General features: G+C 40.8%; 1 protein-coding gene across 1 annotated transcript in view; it reads right to left on the bottom strand.

Annotated features, from left to right (window-relative positions):
• TYRO3 (TYRO3 protein tyrosine kinase) overlaps window positions 1-23,960 on the bottom strand; it is a 157,215-nt gene that overhangs the window by 28,165 nt on the left and 105,090 nt on the right. Inside the window, exons 10-15 of the mRNA XM_018560067.1 lie at window positions 21,293-21,422; window positions 17,004-17,104; window positions 13,819-13,914; window positions 13,649-13,729; window positions 11,268-11,360; window positions 2,663-2,784 (exon numbers count right to left, since the gene is read on the bottom strand). Of these exons, the coding sequence (XP_018415569.1) occupies window positions 2,663-2,784; window positions 11,268-11,360; window positions 13,649-13,729; window positions 13,819-13,914; window positions 17,004-17,104; window positions 21,293-21,422 (623 nt within the window). The remainder of the gene's footprint in view (window positions 1-2,662; window positions 2,785-11,267; window positions 11,361-13,648; window positions 13,730-13,818; window positions 13,915-17,003; window positions 17,105-21,292; window positions 21,423-23,960) is intronic.

The raw sequence follows: 23,960 nt of genomic DNA on the forward strand, positions 1-23,960 counted from the left end.
CCCTGCCAGACACGCCCCCCCGCCCGCACACATGCCCGCCCACCTGTTTGTGGCTCCCTGGACGGCAGAGCGGACAGCAGCAGCCAGGTAAGACATCCCCCGAAAATAAGACCTAGTGTCTTTTTTCGTGAAAAAAAATAAATAAGACACTGTCTTATTTTCGGGGAAACACGGTATTACGCTGGTCATATACACTCCTCTGTCACTGGAGCCTTCATAGATTTTGGTATACCTCAAAAGTTTTAAAACAGTTGGTATGCAGCGAAAACTTTTAATCTCTTTAAAAAAAAAGTTCACGTTAAATTATCTTTGCATCAGAAAAACAACATGTGGTTAAATCTGCCAACTAACACTGAATTAGTGTGACTGCAAACAAGACTGAGCTGGTCATATACACTCCTCTGTCACTGGAGCCTTCATAGATTTTGGTATACCTCAAAAGTTTTAAAACAGTTGGTATGCAGCGAAAACTTTTAATCTCTTTAAAAAAAAAGTTCACGTTAAATTATCTTTGCATCAGAAAAACAACATGTGGTTAAATCTGCCAACTAACACTGAATTAGTGTGACTGCAAACAAGCCTGAAGCAGCAGAGAAGGATTCACGCAGAGCTTGTAAATGAGTCCTCCTCCACCACAAATAATCTGGCCAATTTACAAGTCAAGTCTGTGTTCTTCAGTGCTGGAGCCCTGAGCAGTATCACTCTTAGCCAAAAATTGAACTCAAAACTGAATGTTATGCTGTATAAGATTAGATCATGTCTGAGGATGTTCTATATGTCACAAATAGTTACTTCATGTAAGCTGTAAGAGCAATCAGTGCCATAATAAATGACACTACAAACACCCTAGCAATCTTTTAAAATCACAGTAATGATACTGGACATGCCATCAGCACACAAGGTTGCTGTGGCCTTAGTACTCTCTCACTTTCTTACATTAACTGCTAATATAATGCTTCTTTTGAGTTTTTATCTTCTTATGTGTTTCATGCACTATAGCTACCAAGAGATATATGGTGACAGTATCCCAATCATGCTGAAATCTGCAGGGTCAGCATGTCTAAGGCTAAATGTTCTGCACAAAGCCTATTGGCTGGGATGGGTTTACTGGTTGATGACATAGTCCACCAGTGTTAGAAGAAGTGGTGTGTGTACCTGCTCTGAATTTAAACATGTTCTTAGCATAAGCCGAAGCAGTCTATATATGAGAATTAGTCACCTGATAACAGTGAATTGGTCCACGATATTGTGTCTGTAGGCTGGCAGATGCCCACCAGTTGTTGGGAAACACTGATAAGTCAGATTATAAAACCTCTCGATCACTACCATTCTCCTCCCAAGAGAGGTGCGGTTGCAGCATCTGCCATTCACCTTTTCCCCCTTCCACTCTGCACTGATATAAACTTGCCTAACAGGCAGAGCTAGGATGTTTAGAAGACTGGCAGCCTAGGGCAGTCAGATTATAGCTGCATTCTTGACCTCCCTCTATAGTTCATAAGCAGCCTAAGTTTTGAGCTACCATGAGCATTAGGGATGTTTCCTGTGATTAGAAAATGCAGAGAATCTGTTGTTTTCAAAAAGACTCCATCTGGGAAACTTGCAGTGAGATAAGGGATTTAAGTAAGGTGCAAAAATTATGGCTACCCCCATGTACCTGAATAAACTATTCGTGGAAACAAGTTTTTCAAAACCTGATTGCTCAATAAGATAGAATTCATTGAAGGACACAGGAATTCATTGAAGGACACAGGAATTCAGAGACTTTTGGGGGTATGCTGCAACCTTCCAGAGGATTTGGACACTGGCATACCAAAAGAAGTATCCCACCTGCTTCCAGCACGCATCAGTTTTTTTGACTAGTGTCCAGAACGATGGATGTCTTTTCTCTCTCTGCTGAGAAGTCTACCATTCTTGCTCGCTATCTTTTTCTTCAATCAAGACTACTTTTTTTCTTCAAATCAAGATTCCACGACAAGCTGCTTGAGGTAGTCTCTACATGCATCTATGCAGATCCGTGTTTTCTATGCAGTAGCTTAGGAAGCCATACACAGACCCGGTTGGACTGGTCAATCGTAAAGCTTTCCATGACACAGGCTCTGATGTGATGCATATTTTTTTAAAGTTTTGGATGGAGCAGGGCATAGCTGAACCCTCTTTTAGTTTTTTTTTTTGCTGACTCTCCATAGGAGACATGTTCTCATGAAGGATGAACACGCCTTCATTCTGAACCATGCTTACCACTAAGGGAATACATAAACCGCCCAAAAGAACTTAGAGTGATTGTTAAATGGAGTGCAAAATAAATTATTATTGCTTTGTTGCCAACAACTGGGGCTTGTCAAGAATCTAAATATTCAGGCAAAATATCATAGCTGTGCAGGTTAACCAGTGAAAGACTGATATTTTTCCCTTCATTTACATAAGATGACTCTAAGCCCAGGCAGTTAAAGATGAGAGGTCACCTTACATCTGACAGCTGCTGCACTGCCAACCTCCACCTTATGTTGACTGCGCACAATATGACAGAACCATGCATTAAGAGGAACGTAAACTACAGGAGGTCTGAGCTTGATATTGTTATATTAACTTAGGAGCAGGAAGCAACACAAAAGGGCAATTGAAACATCTATAATATCAAAGTTACACCTGCTAACAAACTTACGATGGGTTCTTCTCCAATGCGAGACATCAGTAGGAATGTGTGGAGATCACCATGCTTCATGAATGGTAGTATGACCATTGGAACTGGAAGCCTTCCCTTTGTACGACTTCTCAGGCTCACTCCTGTGGAGGATACATGTAGAATACTTAATGGGTGCTGTACAATAAACTACAGATGACTAGACTGCACAGCTAATAGGAAGCTCCAAGCATAAGCAATCTAAACACTAAGGACTGTGTCAACTGACTTACAGAATGATCACTGCTTTTGTTTGAATGGTGTGTAACATTATTAACCTTACCTGCAAAACTCTACTACTACCAAAATGAATCATCATGCAGCCAGACCTAGTTTTACATGTGTGTACTGGACATCAATATAGACTCAATAGTAAATCTGTGGACTTCCACCGATAGATAGATTCACCGATGTACCTTTTTAAAACCGATTGGCTCTGCCTGCATTATTAGCACCGGTCTCCTTTCAGGTTTGTAATAAGAAAGGGGTGCCATATGCATCCATTTAAAAGTTAAAGATTCCTATGCCTTTTACAAACAGCTTTAGCCCTCATTCACACGAGTGAACAGCCGGCCCGTACAGATCTGTGTTGCGTGCACGGCCGTGTCGGGCCGTTCCCGGGAAGGACAGGTGCTGTGTGTGATTTGTACGCATCAGCCTGTTCTTCTCTATGGGAGTACGTGGCCGTATGCTCACCCGAACTGCCTGTACATGCGGGCGTCCGTACTCTTAGGATGGACCCTATCCGCGTCCGCGCAGGGACACCTGCACGGATGTGCAGTTCGGGTGAGCGTACAGCACTGTACGGCCGCGTACTCCGTTGCACTTTTTCCATCTGCCCAGATGGAATAATTGTAAGGTGTACGGGCACCTTAAGACTGATTGGCTCCTAGTGCTGACCCTGCCTCTACCAGTGCAGCCAGTCAGGGGATTACAGAAAGATAATAGCAAAACAAATTCAGGTGCTTACACCAGCTGCATTTAAAATGCATATAATAAAAATGTTCTAATAAATATAGAGTAACTGTCTTATTTTTTTTCTTCAGCTTCAGATCCAATTAATTTCATATGTATAGGGAATCACTTTTTTAACACTATGTATTTGATTTAAATACCATGCATTTTCCATTTGATCACAACCAGCCAAGAAAATGTTGTTTAACAGGTGTGATCAGTGAACCGAGGTTATCTCAGGGCCCATGAGACAGCCAGTAAAGCTGAGCTGGAAAATTATGTGTATAGCCCCCGAAATATGAGAAACATTCATCTTGTCTTTAAGAATACATATTATTCTTAAGAATCCATTTTGTATATTATATAAGATGAACTAAGTGACAATTTTGCTTTGCTAATAGCTATAAATTAATACTTCTTCTTTACATGTATAATGCTTCTTTCTAAATGTACTTGGCAGCAAGGTAACGGCTTCTTCTTTTGTAAAATGCCAGATGTTTGTGGTTTATTACAGATTGTTCCTGTGACGGACTGAACCATCACTAGGGCGTACCAGGCGGTCCGTCACAGTTCCGCAGAAAATGTATGATGTTTGAAACTAGACCAGGTATGGTCAGTGGTCAGTGCTCAAGTGGTCAGTTCAGTTTGATGTAATAATAGTGTAAAAAATAGATTTGTTTGTGGTTTTGGACAGTAAATCATCTATATGCTGTGCTAATTAATCAACTTCTATTGGATGATTTCTATTTTCGTATCCAGCCATTATGGGAAGTTGTTGGGGTGTATCGCATGCATTATGCTAATAGTTAAATCTTTAAAAATGCATTCAAGTACCTCAACTATTAACATAAATGTATCTTATTTGTGTATCACTCGGCTGTAGATCCGCAAATCATCTCTGAATTCATGCCGACACTGTCCTTCCTTCTGGGGGGGGGGGGGGGGCTACTTTTCTAACCCATGGTCCCTGTGTGTGTTGCAAAGTAGTCACCACTCCAAGCTTGATGGACCACAATCTCATGTTTAGTGTACTCATTTGTATTGAGATTGTAGTCCATCACAGGAGCGAGCTTGGAGCGGTGACTACTTTACAACACACAGGGACCATGGGTAACAAAAGTAGCCACCCTCCAGAAGGAAGGCCAGTGTCAGTACCAATTCAGAGATGATTTAAGGATCTACAGCTGAGTGATGCACAAATAAATGACATTCTTGTTAATAGTTAGGGTACTGGAATGCATTTTTAATATTCAACTCCTGAGTTTAGTGTCACTTTAAACTTCAAATGGCAAAAATGCAGTTTCTGTTCCTGGTTCCAAAAGTGGTCCGTTTCTGCCAGGACAAGGCAAACTGTATTGTCGCTGCAATGAATGACGCATAGTTCAGATTTGTTAAGCATGACATAATTAAACTTAACATTTACACTTAAAAGCACAAAATGTATCACACCAAAAAAAATTGATTAAGGAAGAAGTTGCAGAAGGAAATATCATAACTAGTTGGACACTTTTGAAGACAACCTCATTTATCACAATAATATACTCAGGCGGATATGACTGATGGTCAGTTTCAGAAATAAACAAGTCTATAAATCATCTAATCAAGAGTGTAAATAGCCAGAAAACAGAGTGAGTCATTGAATGAGGTGCAGTCACTGGCCCCTAGCAGGCGTTCATGATAGATTAACTATGCAGCATAAGTAGAACAATTGCTGGGAACGAAATATCACAGAGCTAATTCTTGGAAAATAAAAGAATGGGAAGTATATGTTACAGGTGAGAGTTAGCAAGGGAGTCAAGAGACAAATGTATTACAGCAGTGTTGTATTATGCTTCTATAGACACACCAGAATGTTTACATCCCTTTGTACAAGCTCCATCCCCTGTCATGTTAGCACATATAAATCGTGTTGCTCAAAGTATATTTGAATTAGCATGCTGTCTACTTTACAATCATTTTAAACGCACAAGAAAGAGAGATTTTCCATGAACTTAATGAGTTTCATGACTTTTCTCAACATTCCCTGCATACTCTTTCCCTTGCAGTTTGCTGACTTTTAACATAATAATGTGGCTTGACTCGGGGAAAATAAACAAATTTTATCACAGGTTTGTAGATTTTGAGGCTTGAAGCTGCCCGTTTTATCTTGCTGCCCTAGGCACTGGCCCATGAGTGCTGTTATAGTGCACATAGTCCTGGCCCCACGGCTACAATGCTCACTGCATGTACACAGCGCCTATCTTGACTAATTAACTAAGGTTATCAGCCAATATGCCTATACAGGCTACTCAGCTCAGTTAATTAGCCAATATAAGATCATACTGCAAGTTTTCTTATGATAGGAAACCATCACATGACTAAAGTGCAGGATTAAAAAAAAATGTTGACCCTGCAATTGGTGCACCTTTCCTTATAAACCCCTGTAGTAAGTATATGTTAATTGGTAAGGAAACTTTGAAACAAAGCTTTCTGAAAGTTTACATACCTACAGGTCAGTCCTTGCATATATATTATGACAGATGTACTTTAAGCTGGTGCAACTTTATTTTTTTATTTTAGTTCACTGCACTGTTACTGCTCCCTGGGATAACAAGCGGAAAATCCTCCAGATCTATACTAACCACAACGCTCAAATTCCTGCTGTCCTTCTTCTAGTGCAGATCATAAAATGAGAACAAACATTGCTTTAGTAGCTATAGGAACAATCTCCGTGTAGGCCCTATCAATCAGATCTTATACAATAACCATAGGGCCCTAAAACCGCTGTGTTAATAAATCTTCATGCCAACTGGAATATTGGTTGATTTTACAGTCAGGCCAATTTACTGGATCAATCACATGCAATTCAGAGCTTTCCAAACTTTCTGTGTAGAACTAGGAACAACTATGTGACAATCCCCTGTAGTCCTCAGGAAATGAAGATTTGGGAGTACCTTCCCTTTCAGTTCCCATCATTGCCATAGCAGTTGGTCATATCATTACATTAGACCAGTAAAAGAGAGGTTATAAATGGCAAACTACACTTATTGCCACTGGATAAACAAAGCATATTAAACCAAAACAATATATATATATTTCGTTTATTCATAAAGAATAAGAATATTTAAAAAGCTTGATGTAATTAGATCGATTTACAACCAAAAAGTTGGGACGCTGTGTAAAATCTACATAAAAACAGAATGCAATGATTTGCAAATCTCATAAACCCAGATTTTATTCACAATAGACATTTTCTCAGTTTAAACATTTGATATGTTTTCTATTGTGAATAAAATATGGGTTTATGAGATTTGGAAATCATTGCATTCTGTTTTTATGTAGATTTTACAGAGCAACCAAACTTTTTCAGAATTGGGGTTGTACATCATTCCCTGCCCTGATAGTGATTCTAATTAAATGTTTGTTAAATAACTACAATTAGCCTGGCACGTGTCAGGTGGGAGGATCCTTACTGAGGAAGCATACAGCAGACACAAAAAGGGATTGGTAGGGTGCATTGGACAGAATCGGAGACTCAATATTTGCAATGTCCTCAAGTGTTCTGCACTTTGGAGACATTAAGATTAATGTGTCAGACACTAAGGTAGCAAGACTAATTTTACATATCTTATAATTTTTTTCTCTCACAAAACTAAGACATATGTTACTGCTCCCCATGAACCATAGAATACAATGTATATCACCAATGACAGTTTTGGAAAAGTACACTGATATATATAAAAGACAAATATAGTGCATTTAGGGAACTGAACCCAGGACCTCACAGTTACAAGAATGTGCCTCTACCATTTGTAGTTTGGTGGCGCAAAATGGACTGACAGGATGACTGAGTTTGGAAAATAAACCCATGATCTCACAGCTATAAGATCCGACTGAGCCTACAGGACAAACAGAACTGCCAAAAGAAGATAGGAAGCCAAAAAGAAAAGCACCAGTCAGTAGGGCCGAGTTAAAAAAGGATAAAAGGTACATCTCTTGGTTGAAGAAATTTTGGAAAAGTGCATGCAAGGTAAGTTCAAAGAAAGCATGTAAAGTACATATCAGCAGTTCTGGAGAAGACCTGTTAGACTGACATCAAGGGCCATAGAACATTAAGTAAAGTCACGGTCATTAACCATTGTTGAGTTGAAAGGGATCAGGTCAGCTTTGGTTGATGTGCCATGCACATTCCCCAATGCCACATATCCACCTTATAGGAGCCCAGGATTTTTTAGCTTTTGGATTAAACTACTTGAAGATTTTTAGATTGTGGCACTGGAGCACCCAAAGGAAACTATAGGCTTTATGAAGGCAATAGAGCTAATTTAAAAGAGAACTATGGGGTAAGCGTTTTTCCCTATAGTTCTCTTATGGGTCATGGGAGGGCATATACTAGCGTCTTCCCGTGACCCAAAGCTCAGTATATCGCGAGCTACAGCTACAGCTCGTGATATACTGAGATCGCCACAGCTGGGACGGATCCCGACATTACTGTCGAGATCCACCCAGCTGCGTGAGTGACAGCTGGCTCTGCCTATCTAGAGGCAGAGCCAACTGTACCCGCCCCCTCCCCCATCCGTTCCTCCGGTCAGCGCTGGAGGTTTGGAGCGGGGAGGGGGGAATCCCTGCAGGGAGCCGTGACTGGTAGTCACGGCTCTACGCAGGGAGATGATCGAGAAGTGAGCGAGCAACGGTATGTGTTTGCTCACTTCCTGATCTATTGAGCTGACGTGTGACGTGTGACAATTGAGAATGTTCACACAATGAACTGTGCGGAGATTAACTCTAATTATCCAAGTCATGTGAAAAATACATGCCCATCTACTTATTTCATATGCACATAACTGGATACCTGACGTGAATATTTATACAATTTATTGTGTGAGCAGTTCACACCTAGGCGATCAGTAACCGCGCGGCAATCCTGCACAATAACGCATGGATTGCCGTGCAGTAATGGAGTCGCCCATCATCAACGATCGCACTGTGGGTGCCATTATTTTCTAATGCCACCCCAGTCGCGCCGGGCGGATCGCGCCGTTTCCCACCGCCTGTGCAACCGAACATGAAAACAGCCGCGCGTCGTGTACGGCAAAAAAAGGTAAATGTACCTTTGTTCTGTGATTGCCGCACAAATGTACACCATTTAAATCAATGGGGCCACGCAGCAATCGCTGTCTGCAATTGTGCACAACGTTCCGGATTTTCTTCAAGGTCTGCACCGGCCCTTAAAGAAAATCAGCCTCAGTGACTGGTGAAAACTACTGTATACAGTGGCGGAACTACCGCCGGTGCAGGCGGTGCGGGCGCCCGGGGCCTCAGGCTCTGGGGGGGCCCAAGCAAGATGCCGGCCGCCGGATCAGTATCCAGCGCCCGGAATCTGGTCACAAAATCACAGAGCTAACCACCAGGCAACCGTTCTGTACAACAGGCTATATACTGTACAGATTTCTACAATGGTCCAGGAACAGGAATATCCATTCAGTATATTTTGCACAGAGCTTGTAAACCAATATAATGCATCTCCTATACCAAAATGTAACAATATTTTTATACTAGACACATCATGAAACTTATCTCCAAGCAAATTAAAAATGCAGCGTATCTTTGAGCTTGATAACACAAGTAGTAACATCCTTCTGGAATGTGAAATTATCTGTGAATACATAATTAGAGCATAAAAAGCGCATTTCCTAAAGGATGTGGGCATCTGCTCATTTTAACAACACAAATATATGTTGTCAGTCTACAGGAGAGTCTAACTGGTTTCCAGCCAAATTATTTTGGTTTTCAGAACAGCGGGGGAAGAATTAAAAGTTCAGTCAGGGTTACCTTCCTGATTAACAAAAAGACACCAAAAATCTGTCTGTTTTTTGTTGTTCAACTATCTTATTGAGTACACAGAATTGTACCTCCTATTCTTCCTTCTGTACAATGGTGAAAATGTTCTTCAGTGTGTCTCAAGTTTATGTATATTGCTTTAAGGATAAAAAAAAAATAAAAGAAAGTAAAAAAAAAAACCAGCAGGTTTTAGGGAACTAGGAAAGTTCCTACTTGCCAGGGCATGAAATGAAAGTACCAAGGATCACCAGCACAGGAAGGCACAGATGGAAATGAAAATACTTTACCTTCTAACCTTTTCCTACTGTATTGATGCTTTTTTTCTTGGTAAGGATTTCCTCCCTGAAGACTGTAGGCACACAAACTTTGGCTCCCAAAGAAACCTCCTTTTACTACAACCCTTTCGTTTACAAATAAAAAAAATTTGTTTTATAGGTGCTAACCTAGCTAAAACACTTTATGACAATATGTAAATCATCTTACAAGAGATGAATGCACTTCTGTTGATCAGAGGAAATAAAATGTGGTAGATAACTATACAGAGGAAAGCTTTCTTTTTGCTTCTGTTGCCTATAGGCACCAACCCTGTATTAAGATGGAAGAAGATGAATCCCCCCAATGGGAACACAAGAAATAAAATCTCAACAGAAGTTCCAACCCTTCCCACTCTGTCCAAAACAACCAACACTATTTTGGCTGTTCCCGGGATTTATTTTACATTTTTTTTTTAGGGAGGAACTTTATCAGTTGATAGAGGCAACACAGACTGGCTTTCTTTCAAACGTGTGTATCTGTCGGTTTAAAAGATGAAAACTGGAATTCTATCTTACTCATCTTTGCATTAGCTGTTAAAAGACTTATGAAGACAATCAATAATGACAATCAATAATGACATACTCTGTTATATAAAGTCCAGAAAAGATTTTTATTGAAAGTTGTCTTAGAACACACCAATGCATTTCAGGGCCTCCAATGGTTCCCATTTATCAGTGCTATAAGAGATTAAAATAGTTCCCATTGGGTTAGTGAAACTTATTAAATATTGAAATAATTATATCCCAATGTGAACAAATTAGCTGATATATTTATTGTACTTTTTATTCAATCTTTTGAAGCCCTGATGAAGGGGGACCTTCTGAGCCCTTGAAACATGTCAGGTTTTTATTGAACACATCTTTTACTAAAAATCTTTATAAGATTTTATATAGATGGCTTTCCACTTTCCTCCTGGTACTTTAGGTTGATCTGAGACAGTAGCTGACCTTGTGCTTTGGAGACCTGTCTAAGGGAATAATTTCCGCCACACTGGATTCAATGTCTAACCAGGATACCTACCTAGAAAAAGTTATTCCATACCCATCCCTACCTAGTATGATTCCTGGTTGTTTGCTATGAATACATGTACATAGTCACTTACCTCTCTGGAGGGACCTAAACTGGGCTGGTTCAGTATAGAAGTACAAAGAGCTAAGCTAAGGTCCACCATACACTAATCCATAATAGTCAATTATAATTTAGCTCACTGTCATCTTGTCAGTGAAGAATCATCTCTGTTTAAGCTCTGTGGATCACCACCCTTTGCACCTCTGCCTGACTGGATAAACCTGAATTTCTCTAACATCTATAAGACAGTGCCAATTATGAGCAAGGATCCTGCATTAGGAAAAATTTATAATAAAAAACTATACATACAAAAGTTGCAAATGTAAAACTTTTAGACATATCCCAAAATAAGAAAACTTTTGCAATGCTACAATTACCAGAGCGAGCAGTGCATAGAAGAGATGTGTCAAACATCTTCTTTTTTTTTTACCTATTAATTTGCAGACATTCAGATGGTCAAATTCTTTCATGAAAGCAGCTTCTCTTAAGAATTCTTCAATATCGCTGGAGCAGAAAATTTCCGCTGGCAGGAGAAAGGGAGAAATGTTAGAAGAGGCGAGAAGTGCGGAGGAACAAGCTCTGAAATTAGAATCCGGAAGGCTCATTATATCTGTGCTGGAACTGAAATCTGTGCTTGTCTATTGGAATCACATCTAACAAGGTTTTTATGATGTAGATGCCAGCAATGGTTTAAAGACCTCCCTTAAAGACCTGCACATAATGACCTTCACTCATCTGCTCTCAAATTTTGTGCCTACAGCAGGATGGAGGCATGCTTAGCAGTTTCTGGAGCTGGTATGGGTCTTATTAACCACTTATTATACCTTATTCCGAACTGCTCAGTCTCACAATGGCAGCTCTCATGCAATTTGGCATGTGTTAAAGAGAACCTGTTGTGACAGAAATAGGGAAGTAGCCTGTGCTGAGGTTGCATGTTCTGTACTTTGCAAGTCACTGACCTGGAACAAATATGCAAGTTGGAAGTTTTGACTATGTGGGTCAGGGTCTTACATAGTAGCAAGTTCAGTAGGTAATTAAAGTGTATTTCCACTTTTGCAGCCACATTGAAATAGAACCTACTTTATATTTGTTGCACGTTCCCATTCACATAGCAGAACTGAAAAAAAATATAAAGAAAATACAAATTGTAGCTTACCCTTTGCAGATGTTCTTTCTGCTACTTCAAGGACTGCGAAAACCTGCTTAGTTCTCACTGTCTGGGGGGGAAGCTTTGTTTCAAATAATTAACTCTGTATTTACTGTACTGGCAGAGTTCATCATCACTTGTAAACAAGATGAACAGGACTGTCTGTCCTAACAATGGATTAAAGAGTTGAGGATAGTGTATGCTAATGAGCGGGAGCCGAGTCTGTCCTAAGTCTTTCAATTAGGACAATCAGAGTTTCCGGTTGAAACTGAGAGAGAAGCTTGAAAAGGTCATCTACTTAGATACAACAAAAAAGTAAGAAATATATAAAAAAAAAATTCTTTAGGTATGCTGTGGAAACACATAACAAATGTCTAGAAGGGGTTTTCTAAAATTTGGCTGCAAAAGTGGAAATGATATATATCTATATATCTATAGATATATTATACACGCATATACAAAACTGACAAGTTACTTATAAAAACAGGCTTTTTGAAAATCTGATGAGCCACATAGGGACTAATAGTCATACACAGGAAGTTTTTTTATTTTGCCAACGATGAACAGGAAAAACTTGCAAATAAAAGGTTTTTAATTATATTAGGGGACAGATATGAGGACGCAGAGGGACAGTCCATCACTGCAGCCGGCCAGCTCTGAGGGTCAGGTGAATATACCTTTTTTTAACCTCGACAAAAAACGAGCAGCTAACCCTTGCAGTGCAGGGGTAGCCCCACTGGAAGGGTTAATACAATTTGTGACTGGAATTCTATTTTAATCTCCAACTCCTAAAGTGAGCCCTTAACTCTTCCCCTGCTTAACAAACCCCCTAAAACATAATCTTAGCCGTAAAATGTAAAATTACCCCTCCAAACAGTGACTCTCCTGGTATCTTAACAGTGGGATGAGAGGAAAAGCACATTATTAAAAGCCATGTCTGTGTAATTCCATAAAAAAAGAAGAAGATCACAGCATTTTGGTACTTAATATTACAGTTAGAACTACCAAAACTAATTTAACAAAAACTATGTATGTATTTTAAACTGTATTACAATATTTCATTTTTAAGAAAAGGCATTTTCTGAACTATTTGGCTGCAAAATTACATAAAGCTATAACCTTTGACCACTGTAGAAGAGACTGGGATTTTATTCAGTTTATATTCCTAAAGGATATGTAAACTCAAAAACAAAATAATCAATATATTGCAGCTTACCAGTACTTAGATGTGGTGGCTGCATTAATTGTTCAGGATAACAACATTAGAGCAAGTACAGAAATTACCTTTTGATCTTTGATCCATAAATGCCATGTCTATGTCACTTCATACAAAAACAAGTATTTGTTTAAACTACTAGTCCAATCATACCACCACAATGGAGCTTAACAAAGGCAGACGCATTCACCCTGTGTAAAAGCCATGGTTGCCCCCAGAGATACACTGGAGGAAATAAGCGTAGACATGAGACAGGAAGTGTGTTGTTTGCAGCATGACCAGGTAAAAATGAGGGGAAAATACCTGAAAACAAATGCAGCCACCACATGGAAGAACTGGTAAACTGCAATATATGACATTATTGTTTTTGGGTCCTGAACATAAACACTATAGTGCAAAGATTCCATCACTCAGGGCTATTGATCTCTATACAGTATATAAGACTTACTCTTCAGCATCTTCACAGCGACCTTCTGAAGCGAACCATCCTCCATCTTTAATTGAGCCTCTCTTACAGAGCCAAACTCTCCTAAAGTGAACAGGAAATTTCAGTTAGGTGGAAAGAAACATTTTAGAAAACAATTTTCAGTCTGGGAGAGCTCATTCCTTCTCACCTACCTTTTCCTAATGTCCTTCCCAAGGTAAACTGCTGCTGCTGGATGAGGACGTCTGTAAGCTTTGATTTCAACTCATCACTAATCCCAATGCTGTCCACTGTAGAGTCAGCAAATGAACATGAATATTTTAATACTAAACAAACATAAAAACACACACAAATATTTCAATAGTAAGAAAAGACTAATACCATCAATACATTTTAATATCAGCCTTGCCACTGAAAAGCCCAACTTCAGCGAAAGGGTTATAGTCTCTCTCAGGTTTTTCTTTCAACTTTTTGCCATCTGTACTCCTAACTGGAACCACCCTTTACAAAATTAAAATACAGTATAATCAACAAAACAATCACATCATACGTTGATGATGTGATTGTTTTGACATTTAAATAACAACTTGGACTTTACTGGATCAAAGGTGTGCTGGCAAAATATTTCACCTGCTGGGGAGGTTTCAACTTACTTCCTGGTTGGGTAACTAAACAGGAAGTGAGGAGATCTTCCTAACAGGAAGATGGAAATCAATAAAAAAAAAGGGTTTTTGCTTTTCTTAATCTACTTAAAATCTTTTCTTTCACAATATTTTTAATAAAGATTTTTTTCAAGACAGAGAGTTACAAAAAGTAACGATTACAGTGCAAGGTACTTAAAATCTTTTATTACTGTTTGTATCCCAAGTGGAGAAATTCTGGTCACTACTTGCATCAGTGACTACACAGGCATGTAAGGGAAGACTGGCCAAATGGCTATAGAAACAGCAATATAAACCCTTCCCCACTCTGGAAAAGAAAACAAAATTGGATTGGAGTTGGGCTGTAACCAAGCATTACTTGACTATATTAGAATGTATATAGAGTGCACATTCCATGAAAAGAAAAGGTCTTCTCTACTAAACCCCCACCCCCCAAAGTCAAATCAACTGCAAAAACTATTTTTAGAAAACGCTTTCCAAGAGGCTAGGCTGACATCACTGTGCCTTACCGCTGGATCCTGGGATAGCTGGGCACTCAAAGACCCATGAGAATGCATTCAAGCACATTGTAGGAAAATATTCTCACGGGATGTCAAGCAGCCAACTATCCCAAGAGGCAGCAGTGAAACACAGTGGCGTCTCCTGCTATCGCGTGGAAGTGCCAGAAGCCAGGGCATTCTCCTCCTCTTGCTCTTGGCAGTGAATGGAGAAGTTATGGAGTGAACAGAAGGTAAGCATAAGACCTGTTGGGGCCAGTGTTAAAGTAAACCTGATGCCCTGTATGGGCAAACCATAAGTTTACTTTAAAGACTGTTGACAGGAAATCAATTACAAGATAAGCCACTAGAAATAAAATGTTGTTCTATTAATTATTATTGGTCTGAGCTGATCCATAGGATGGCCATTAATGGACAAATGCCTCACCAAAACTACTGGGGAGATATAATCCACCACTGTACTGAAGCACCATAGGAACCTGCCACAATGCTTTCAGTTGAGTGCTAGCAGAGCACACATGGTGAAAATATTCCCCGTTCTCCATAGAAGAGAGAAAAATTGGCACCCACTCACACCCAGATATTCCAACAAGTGTGAGGATTTACAGATAAAAACAAGTGTTCCAATATGGAATTAGCCATAATTAGGGTAGCACTGATAATGTTTTTTGGTATCGAGTACCGATATTTATGTTTCAGTACTCGCCGATAATGGTACTTCTGCTAGCATGGGGCCGGCTTCCCGGGCAATCAGAAAGCCTGACGGGGTGTCATTATTAGCCGCCCAGCTTCCTGATTGGCCGGGAAGCCAGCTCCATGCTGTTTGGCCGGATCGATGCTGATTGGCCGGGAAGCCAAACAGAATGGAATCAGGATGCCCGGTGGCATTACCCGCCGCCCGGCTTCCTGATTGGCCGGGAAGCCAACCCCTATGTTCCCTTGTGGCACTGCCGGTCAGAGGTAATTTCCTTCTGACCGGAAGTTTTGGTATCAGGGAAGGTATCGGACGAGTACGAGTACTCGGTATTGGCATCAATACTAGTATCGGTATATCCCTAGCCATCATAATCAATATTTGGAGACAATTGATTATTTTTAACTCTCATTAGCTTTTATTGGTAAAAAAATAACTGTTCTGGTAAATACATTTTGTGAATTGAGCTTTATGCTCAAATCATCTGCATCACTTGCAAAGACTGGTCTGTGTGTGGGCACAACCAGGTGTGCATAAGAGGTACAGAAGTAAAATCCTTGCACAGCACCACTGGAAGCTGATGTGAAAAGTGCAATAACTGTGACATTGTTTAATACATTTCAGTATATATTCACATTCAGAGCAAATATTATGGAGCTATTTATAAAGAAACCCTGTCACCAACTTACAAACTTGCAGGTAAAAGCACAGAAAAATCAAGTATGTAAAATTTTTACATCCAGTGATTTTCATTTACATAAATTATGTTGTATTTACTTGCTGGTCAACTTGCAAGAAAATTTGACAACTACAGTAAAAGTCAACTCCCTAGCACAGCCCTCTTCATCTTTGCACTTTATTGCCCTCTTCTTGGAGTGTCCGATTACTCTCTGTGCTGACCCAGCTTTTCCATCCCCCTCTATGGCACTTATGGGAAGTAATGAATCCCTTTCAACTAAAAAGTTGGCTTTCAAGATTTAAAACACACTCTCAGCTGCTATAGTCTGTTTAAAAACCCTTGCTACCAGCCACTGGTATTAGCCACTGGTAGACAAGTGACTAAGAGAAGATTATTGTTAAAATGAATGGACTGGTGACAGGGTCTCTTTAATGCAGGAACTTTTTAAGTGATGAGCAAGGATTTTAAAACAGCGCGCACGGCCTGTGCTAGTAAATGGGCTAGTCACATTCCCAAGACGCTTCATGATCACAGAAGTTAGTTCACAGTATGTGACACGTGGTCAGTGTAACACGTGGTAAGTTATATACTGTGCCTGAGTGTTGTGTGTAGGTGGTGGATCCTTTTGTTAAAGAATAACTGTAATAATGGAAAGCCTTCATAGATCGCAATCCTCAAGAAGCAGAACTACAGTGTACCTCCTACTGCCAGAGTTGTTCAATCAGTTGCAATTGACACCCTGCTTGGAGTGCAAATTGCATTTGAAATTGACTTATTCGTCCCAGCAGAAAATAAGAGAGAGCTGTGTAAACTACCCAAATTAAAAAAAAAGCACATATTCACTTACATGTTGCTTCCAGCACCTCCGTACCTCTCCTATTAAATGACCTGGCTGCCGTAAACTGGATAGCGGGACCTCCTCGACCCAACACAGAGCCAAACATATGCCTGTGGAAATAATGTTATTTACACCTCAATTAAAAATTTTAATTAAAATATGTTTTAGATCCTTTTAAAAATGGTGCAGAACACTGTATAAAACCTGGACATGGCCATGCACAAAGGCTTTCCTGAAAAACAAACAGAACATCCCAAATAATCCTATTGCCTGGATAGTTGGGTAACACCTGGAGAAAAGAGTGCAGGTAGCTTCAGGTTTATTTTGTAAAAGAACCCAATATTTTTAATCTGAGGGGCTTTAAATAAGTAAACGGTGACCAGATGTGTTATGGTCAGGGCTGGATTTCCCACAAGGCCCGGCCTTGGGGCAGCAGGGAGTAGAGGGGCAGCAGCGGGTGTAGAATTCCTGTCTTCCGACTCCCGGGACATGTAGTTGTTTTCTACATTTAGCCCTGCTTTGGGCAAGCAGAGCTAAGGGGAAGGAAGGCGCCGCTTGTGTTGTACAAGTGATCTCAGCGATGTTGCCAAGATCACTTGTATGCAACCTGCAGGTCTGCCATTCTCCATTGGGGGGTTTGGCAGGTAGGGGGGCGCATTGAGGAACCTGGCCCTGGGGCAGCAGAGAGACTAAATCCTTCCCTGATCATGGTCTTAAAGTAACCTGCCCCTAATACGCTCCTTGGCTGCCTGTTGTCCACTGAGCTCACCCATCACACTTTGTAGCCATGGATAGCAAGGAGCAGGATGCAGCATGCTAATGAAAGAATTTGCTGCTATTTTAAATAATAGAGTGTCTCAGATTTTATGGTACAGGGGTATTCTGCAAATAAAGCGTGTGCAAAGACATCTGCAGATACCGGAGAAAGTAGATCCGGCCCTGCTTGCATGTCGTAGCTATCTCAATTTCTGGGAGTGAATACTCTCTATGCTGGCCCAGCTCCTCTACTCGCCCATCTACGTAACCTTTTATTTAGCTGCTAGGTAAGTACTATAGTGTCACTAGAATGACAGCTTGGAGTCTGCTGGAGCAGCTGACCTCACATCCAAGATGGAGACACCTAGAAGCAGACTCAAGGCTTTTGGATGTCTACACAAGGGAGCCTTTACAGCATAAACTACATTAAATGCACATGTAACATAATCAGAAGATTTCTGTTGAAATGAGTAGTCTGGCGACAGGTTCTCTATAAAGATGGCACATCTAATCTAACCATGTGGTCTTGCAAGCTTGCATTGTAATTTGGTTTTGTGAACCAGTGCGTGGTATCCCCTTAGTGTATTATTTTTCCTGTCGAGTTTTCCCATTATCGTGGAATACAGCCATTTTGGAAGCTGTATCAGTCAGAAAAATGAAGCCAACCAATTTAGGAGGAACTTATAAATTATGTATATATGAGTCAGAAATAGCTGGTCCGTTCCAACTACACATTTCATCACCAGGAATGATCTATTCCAAAAAATTATACATTTCAGTGAGCAAAATGTAAGTACATAGTAGACTGTGACGAACTAGGAGCGCAGAGAGAATACACAGAGGCAAATCACACAGAACCCCGCGTGCGGGGTGTTTATTGGGGAATTCAGGTATACAAAGCAAGGTACAAAGGCCGGGGTTAGGTCCTGGTGGGTTGCAGGCCACGGGGAGGGTCCACCCAGAAAGTAGGCAACGGGCCAAGGAAGGAATAGATCCAGAGTCACAATGCTAGTAGTCCAGGGGTCAGAGGTGCAGCAAGAGGTAATCCAACAGGTAACAAGGCACCGTGTGAGTACATCCAGTAAGGGTAGAACAACAGATCCCAGCAGGCCTCACAGCAGCAGTGGAGCAGAACAGACAGGGTTAAGTCCGTATCCTTTTGAATCCACAGACAGAGACCGGCCTCAGCGCAGCCTCTAGTTCACCAGTCAGCGAGGAAGAGAGCATGCAGCCTTCCCACCAACACTTACAAAGGTCCCGGGAGGAGCCGGCATGAGAGGGGAGGGAAGGGGGAGTACACAGGCTGTTGCTGAGCAACTAACCCCCTACCCTCATGTGTCCTTTGTTCTGGAGAGGCTACAATGGAGAGAAGCAGCAGACATGTCCTGGCTTGTCTCGGTGCTCCTTTCTCCACATAGACGCATTATCATTCTTAGGAAGTGTGTGAATTGTACGTCATACATGAAAACTACAGTATGTACACAAAGTTATTATGGTTCTCTTCATGGACCAACCATGTCTCATGTTGTGGTTTTAGATAAAGTAGGAAAGGATTCGAACCATGGTGAAGTTTCTGTTGCTGTCTGTCTCCCCAATAGGGCAGCAACCAACTAATCGATAATAATCAATAATGGGAATAGTTGTCAACTATTCTCATTATCGATTAGTTGGATCCCCTAGCTCTCTCCTCCATGCTGGAAGGAGGGCACAGCAAGCAGTGGGCGGGCGCAACAGCCAGCCTGCTATTGGATATTGCAATTTGAAACGGCCAATAGCAGGCTGGCTATTGCACCCGCCCACTACCTGCTGTATTTACACTCATCTGCCATCTGCGGAATCTTGCCACTGGCAGCCGTCATACCCTGGCTGAAGCTATTCAAGTGCCATGTGCTTACAATACAATTATTAAAAAGAAAAATTATGGGGAAAAAAATTATTTTCAGCCGACAAATTCTGTTGCGGGAGGTGCGTTGCAGTGACATTCATTTTAATGGCATCCCAAACGTGCCTCCCACCTATAGTGTGATCACCCGCACTGGAACGCACATTCCACAAAGCCGTGCGTTCCAGTGCAGCGCAAACGCAAAAAATTGTTCATGCAGTTTTATTCTGAGGTAAACTTTCTGTATGTGGCATTGCATTTGTGTATTTTATTTTAAATTACGGATGTTATTTATTTCATTTTTTTATCCAATTGAAAAAAATAAAATCGGCCAACTAATCAATTATTAAAATAATCACTAGTTGCAGCCCTACTCCCCAGTGAGCAGTTTTTACTTCACTTATTGTCCTGCTAGACAAAATGAAGAAACTTAACTGTATTAAAAGCCTAATTCTAATTCTTCCACACTCTACTTAAAGGGAGGGTTGCTTAGTAACTCAAAACACAATAATGTTTTTCTTATTTTATAATTAGTTCAGCATATTAATTCAAAATCTTATATCTCCAGTAAGAAATAAACTCAAATTAGTCTTAGTGCACACAAACACAATGAGGTTGCATCGAGTAAATAGATAATAAATATGTCAAGCTTTAAAATTGTATGCGGCTGTGCCACTGCGAAAAATTACAGTACCCAAAACAAGCCGTAATGCTTAGAGCTCTTCAGTTTTTAAGTATGTAAAAGAACACAAAAAAAGGGGTGAACAATAACAACCGCAGGCTCAAACAGAACCCAACAGCCAAATATAAGAGCTCCCAAATATAAGAGAACCCACCTGCAGCCAACTAGCATCCGCTGACAGTACCCACTACAAACTGGGTGGAAAACTGGCCAAGGCCCAGGCATAACCAAACAGCCCTGACAGAGAGGTCTAAAGTCTATGGTTTAAGAAATCACCCAGTGCCTGGTAGAAGGAACCCTGGTATGAAGGGAGTATGTTTCGGGCAGAACATACCAGGACAACATTAGGACAGAAGTCCTCGACCTGAGCAAAAAGCAAAGCAGAGAATGACATCCAACCTCCTTGAGGACACTAAGGGCTCATTCACACGGCCACAGAGAGTTGTACACTGTCAAAATGGAAGACAGTTTGCATCCAGGGCCATTTATCCCTCCCTTCAGGGATGTAACCATTTGGACGTGCATACAGCTTTGGCCTGTCATGAATTGTAAGCAAACACCTTTGACTTTCAGGCACTGGAATATGTCCTTTTTGACTGTCTATGGCTGTCTGCAGCCGTGTGAATGGGCCCTAAGTGAAACTAAGTATGAGAGTTAAAGGAGGGGGTTATGACCCCTAGGGGCTGGCCTCTTTTTTTTGCCCTAGTGTCCAACCCCCTGTAGGCAGCACCATAACCCCTGGTTTGTAAATATGAAATGCTGTGTCAGTCAATGGATGATACAGAAAGTGATTATGTTTAACTTACAATACTCTACAAAGCTACGTAACATTTTGACAGTTTAAATATCAACACATTATCATATAATAAATATCAGCAACTTGTTACTATAGCAATAAACTTAACATTTTGTGGATATCCTAAAACAGGGATTACAATTCCCATCCTGACGACTGGAAATCATATATAGAGTACTCACCCAAATCTTGTTTCCTTTCTTCTCTTTCTCAGAAAGATTAAAGTCATAGCCACAACTGTGACTAAAGCAGTGAGAATACCCAAGACCAGGGGGACCCAAGACATTCTAGTATGTGGATTTCGTTGCCGATCTGTGTAAAGAGAATATTAATATTTTAGATGTGTTCAGGTACTAGAAATAAAAAAATCTGCTTCTTAAAGTGAACCTGTGCTTTTCCTATGATGAAGGGGATGATTTCCTGAGCAAAAAGTGTTCCTAGCAACACAGGACATGGTAGCAAGAGAAGGTAGAGCTATATCCCTGGAAACAATCAAGGTGCCCATGTTTTCCACTCTGAATTCTGGACTGCCAGCTGCTGGCCATGGTTGGTGCCATCGGACGATCTTCTGGGACTTTGGATATGTTTTTTTTTACTGCCCAACTTTGAAGGTACATTTTTTTTGTTTACTTTACTCAATAAATTGTCAGAATTGTATTGCAATATGCCATTGTGACTTTTTCCCTTTTATTTTGCTCTAGGCAAGAGTGTGCAGCAGCAACAAGGCACAGTACACTGGAACCAGCCTTTCACACCTGGTTTTCAGTATTCCACAGCACTGTTTGACCGCGTTCTATAACGTTAAACTGCTGATTTTTATCTGAGTTGACATATACATGGTATTTTTTTACTGAGTTTTAATGACCTTGGTTGTCACATTGTTCAATGAGATTAGAATTGTTTCACCTTGCTTATCTGGTGGTAGGGAATAACCCTTTGGCCTCCCTTTTAGCATACTACTGATTGGAGTATAACTTTATGATACATAGCATAAAAGGATCCCAAAGTGCCATGAACTAGTGTTTTAATCAATTTAATACAAACCTCCACAGCAGCTTATATTTAAGGGACACTAAACTCAGGGGTTAAACCTTAAAATAGGAATTCAAATACCATAACTAATTACAAAAATGTATCTTGTTTGTGCATCACTCTGTAGATCCTCAAATCATCAGCTGTAGATCCTCAAATCATCTCTGGATTAATGCTGACACTGCCCTTCCTTCAGGGCCCATTCACACCAATTTGCGATGCGTTCCAGAGCGGTAGCTGCTGGAACGCACAGCAATCGCTCACAAAACTTCCCCTTTCGTTCTGGGGCGAAGTCAATGGCACCACAGCCACGTCCCCCCGCCTGCAGTGCAATCGGACGCGTGGCAAAACATTGCCTGTGTTCCGGTCCACTGCAAACACAAAAAATAGAGCATGCAGCATTTTTTGCATTTGCATTGCACTGGAACACAGGCAATGGTTTGCCACGCGTCCAACCGCACTGTGGTCATACACAGTCATCACATCTTAGAGAAATTATGTAAAAGCCCTGCCCCCAACCCCAATCCCAGCACTTTCTAACGAGGTGCATGAGAAATTCCCCAGTTGCATTTACCATTAACAAAATAATAAAAAAAAGGTAAATTACACTACCTAAAGCAATATTAAACCCTCCTTTTTCGAATATTAGCTATAGGGATGCCCACCTTTGCCTGAGGCTGTTTTTCTTTAAAATCTTTTCATTCCTCATTTTCAAGGGGGTCCCCGCAGCGTTCTTCCCCCACCCCCTGTACGGGTGCCACCATTGTTCTAATGGAGGCACCCGTGCTCGCTCGTGCCTGCAGTGGCTGTGTGCATCCATAGACACACACAGCACGGTGGCAGGCCTCTCCCCTTCTCTCTTTGATTGATGGCAGAAGGAGCCTATGGGCGAGGGAGCGCGACTGGGGGAGAGAAAGGTTCTGGGCAGTTTTTACCAGAATGCAGAGAATGCAATAAGGTAAAAAACGCCCTGACCTTATTACTATTTACTTTAAGCCGTTAAACATGCCAATTTGCCTTAAAAATAAGAGGAAGCAAACTAGAGAATTTAGATGAACTTTAAAGCGGACTTTTAGACTCAAAAATAAAATTCTAACAATGCATTCCTCTATGTATGATGATTAATAATAGCATAGACATGTCATGTGTAAAATGCTGTGATTTTGAAATACTTACACTTGCAGAGCATTCAATTCCTGCTTTGAAAGGGCAAAATGACTTCAGTTTGGTAAAGCAATGCACACTGGGCTTGCCTTGTCATTAGCAGAGCATTGCTGGGAAATCTCATCTGTAATCTCATGAGATCTCAGGGAAAGGCATTTTCCTCCCCTGAGATGATGTGCACGGTCACATGTCTAGTCACATGTGCCAGAAATCCAGGAAATAAATGGAGAGCTAGTAATCTGCCCTTAGTAAACATGGCCACTGTCAGAAGACTGGGGAATAAAAGAAAAATAAGGTATGCAAAGAATACAAAAAAGCCAATTATCTAGAAGTATGTGTCTGTAGATTGTCATTACTGAACATTTCTAAAGGGCTGTTTGTTATTTTAACGATATGGATAAAGGTCCGCTTTATTAACCGTTAAATGGGAAGCAAAATTTTTTGTAGCTTTACTTCTCTTTTGGGTCACAGGAGTAAATACGCTAATGTACTCCAGTGACCCCAAGTCAGCATACCTCAAGTCAGGCTTCTGCCTGTTATATGCTGATACACACAGCCTTGCTGCAGACGGGAAGGATTCCGACAATATTGTCAAGATCCACCCGGCTGTCTGACAGCTGGCTCTGCCCCTCTAGAGCCAGCGTTGCCCACCCC

Source organism: Nanorana parkeri, unplaced genomic scaffold (assembly GCF_000935625.1).
Source record: "Nanorana parkeri isolate BGI_ZX_2015 unplaced genomic scaffold, ASM93562v1 scaffold430, whole genome shotgun sequence".
Taxonomy (NCBI): domain Eukaryota; kingdom Metazoa; phylum Chordata; class Amphibia; order Anura; family Dicroglossidae; genus Nanorana; species Nanorana parkeri.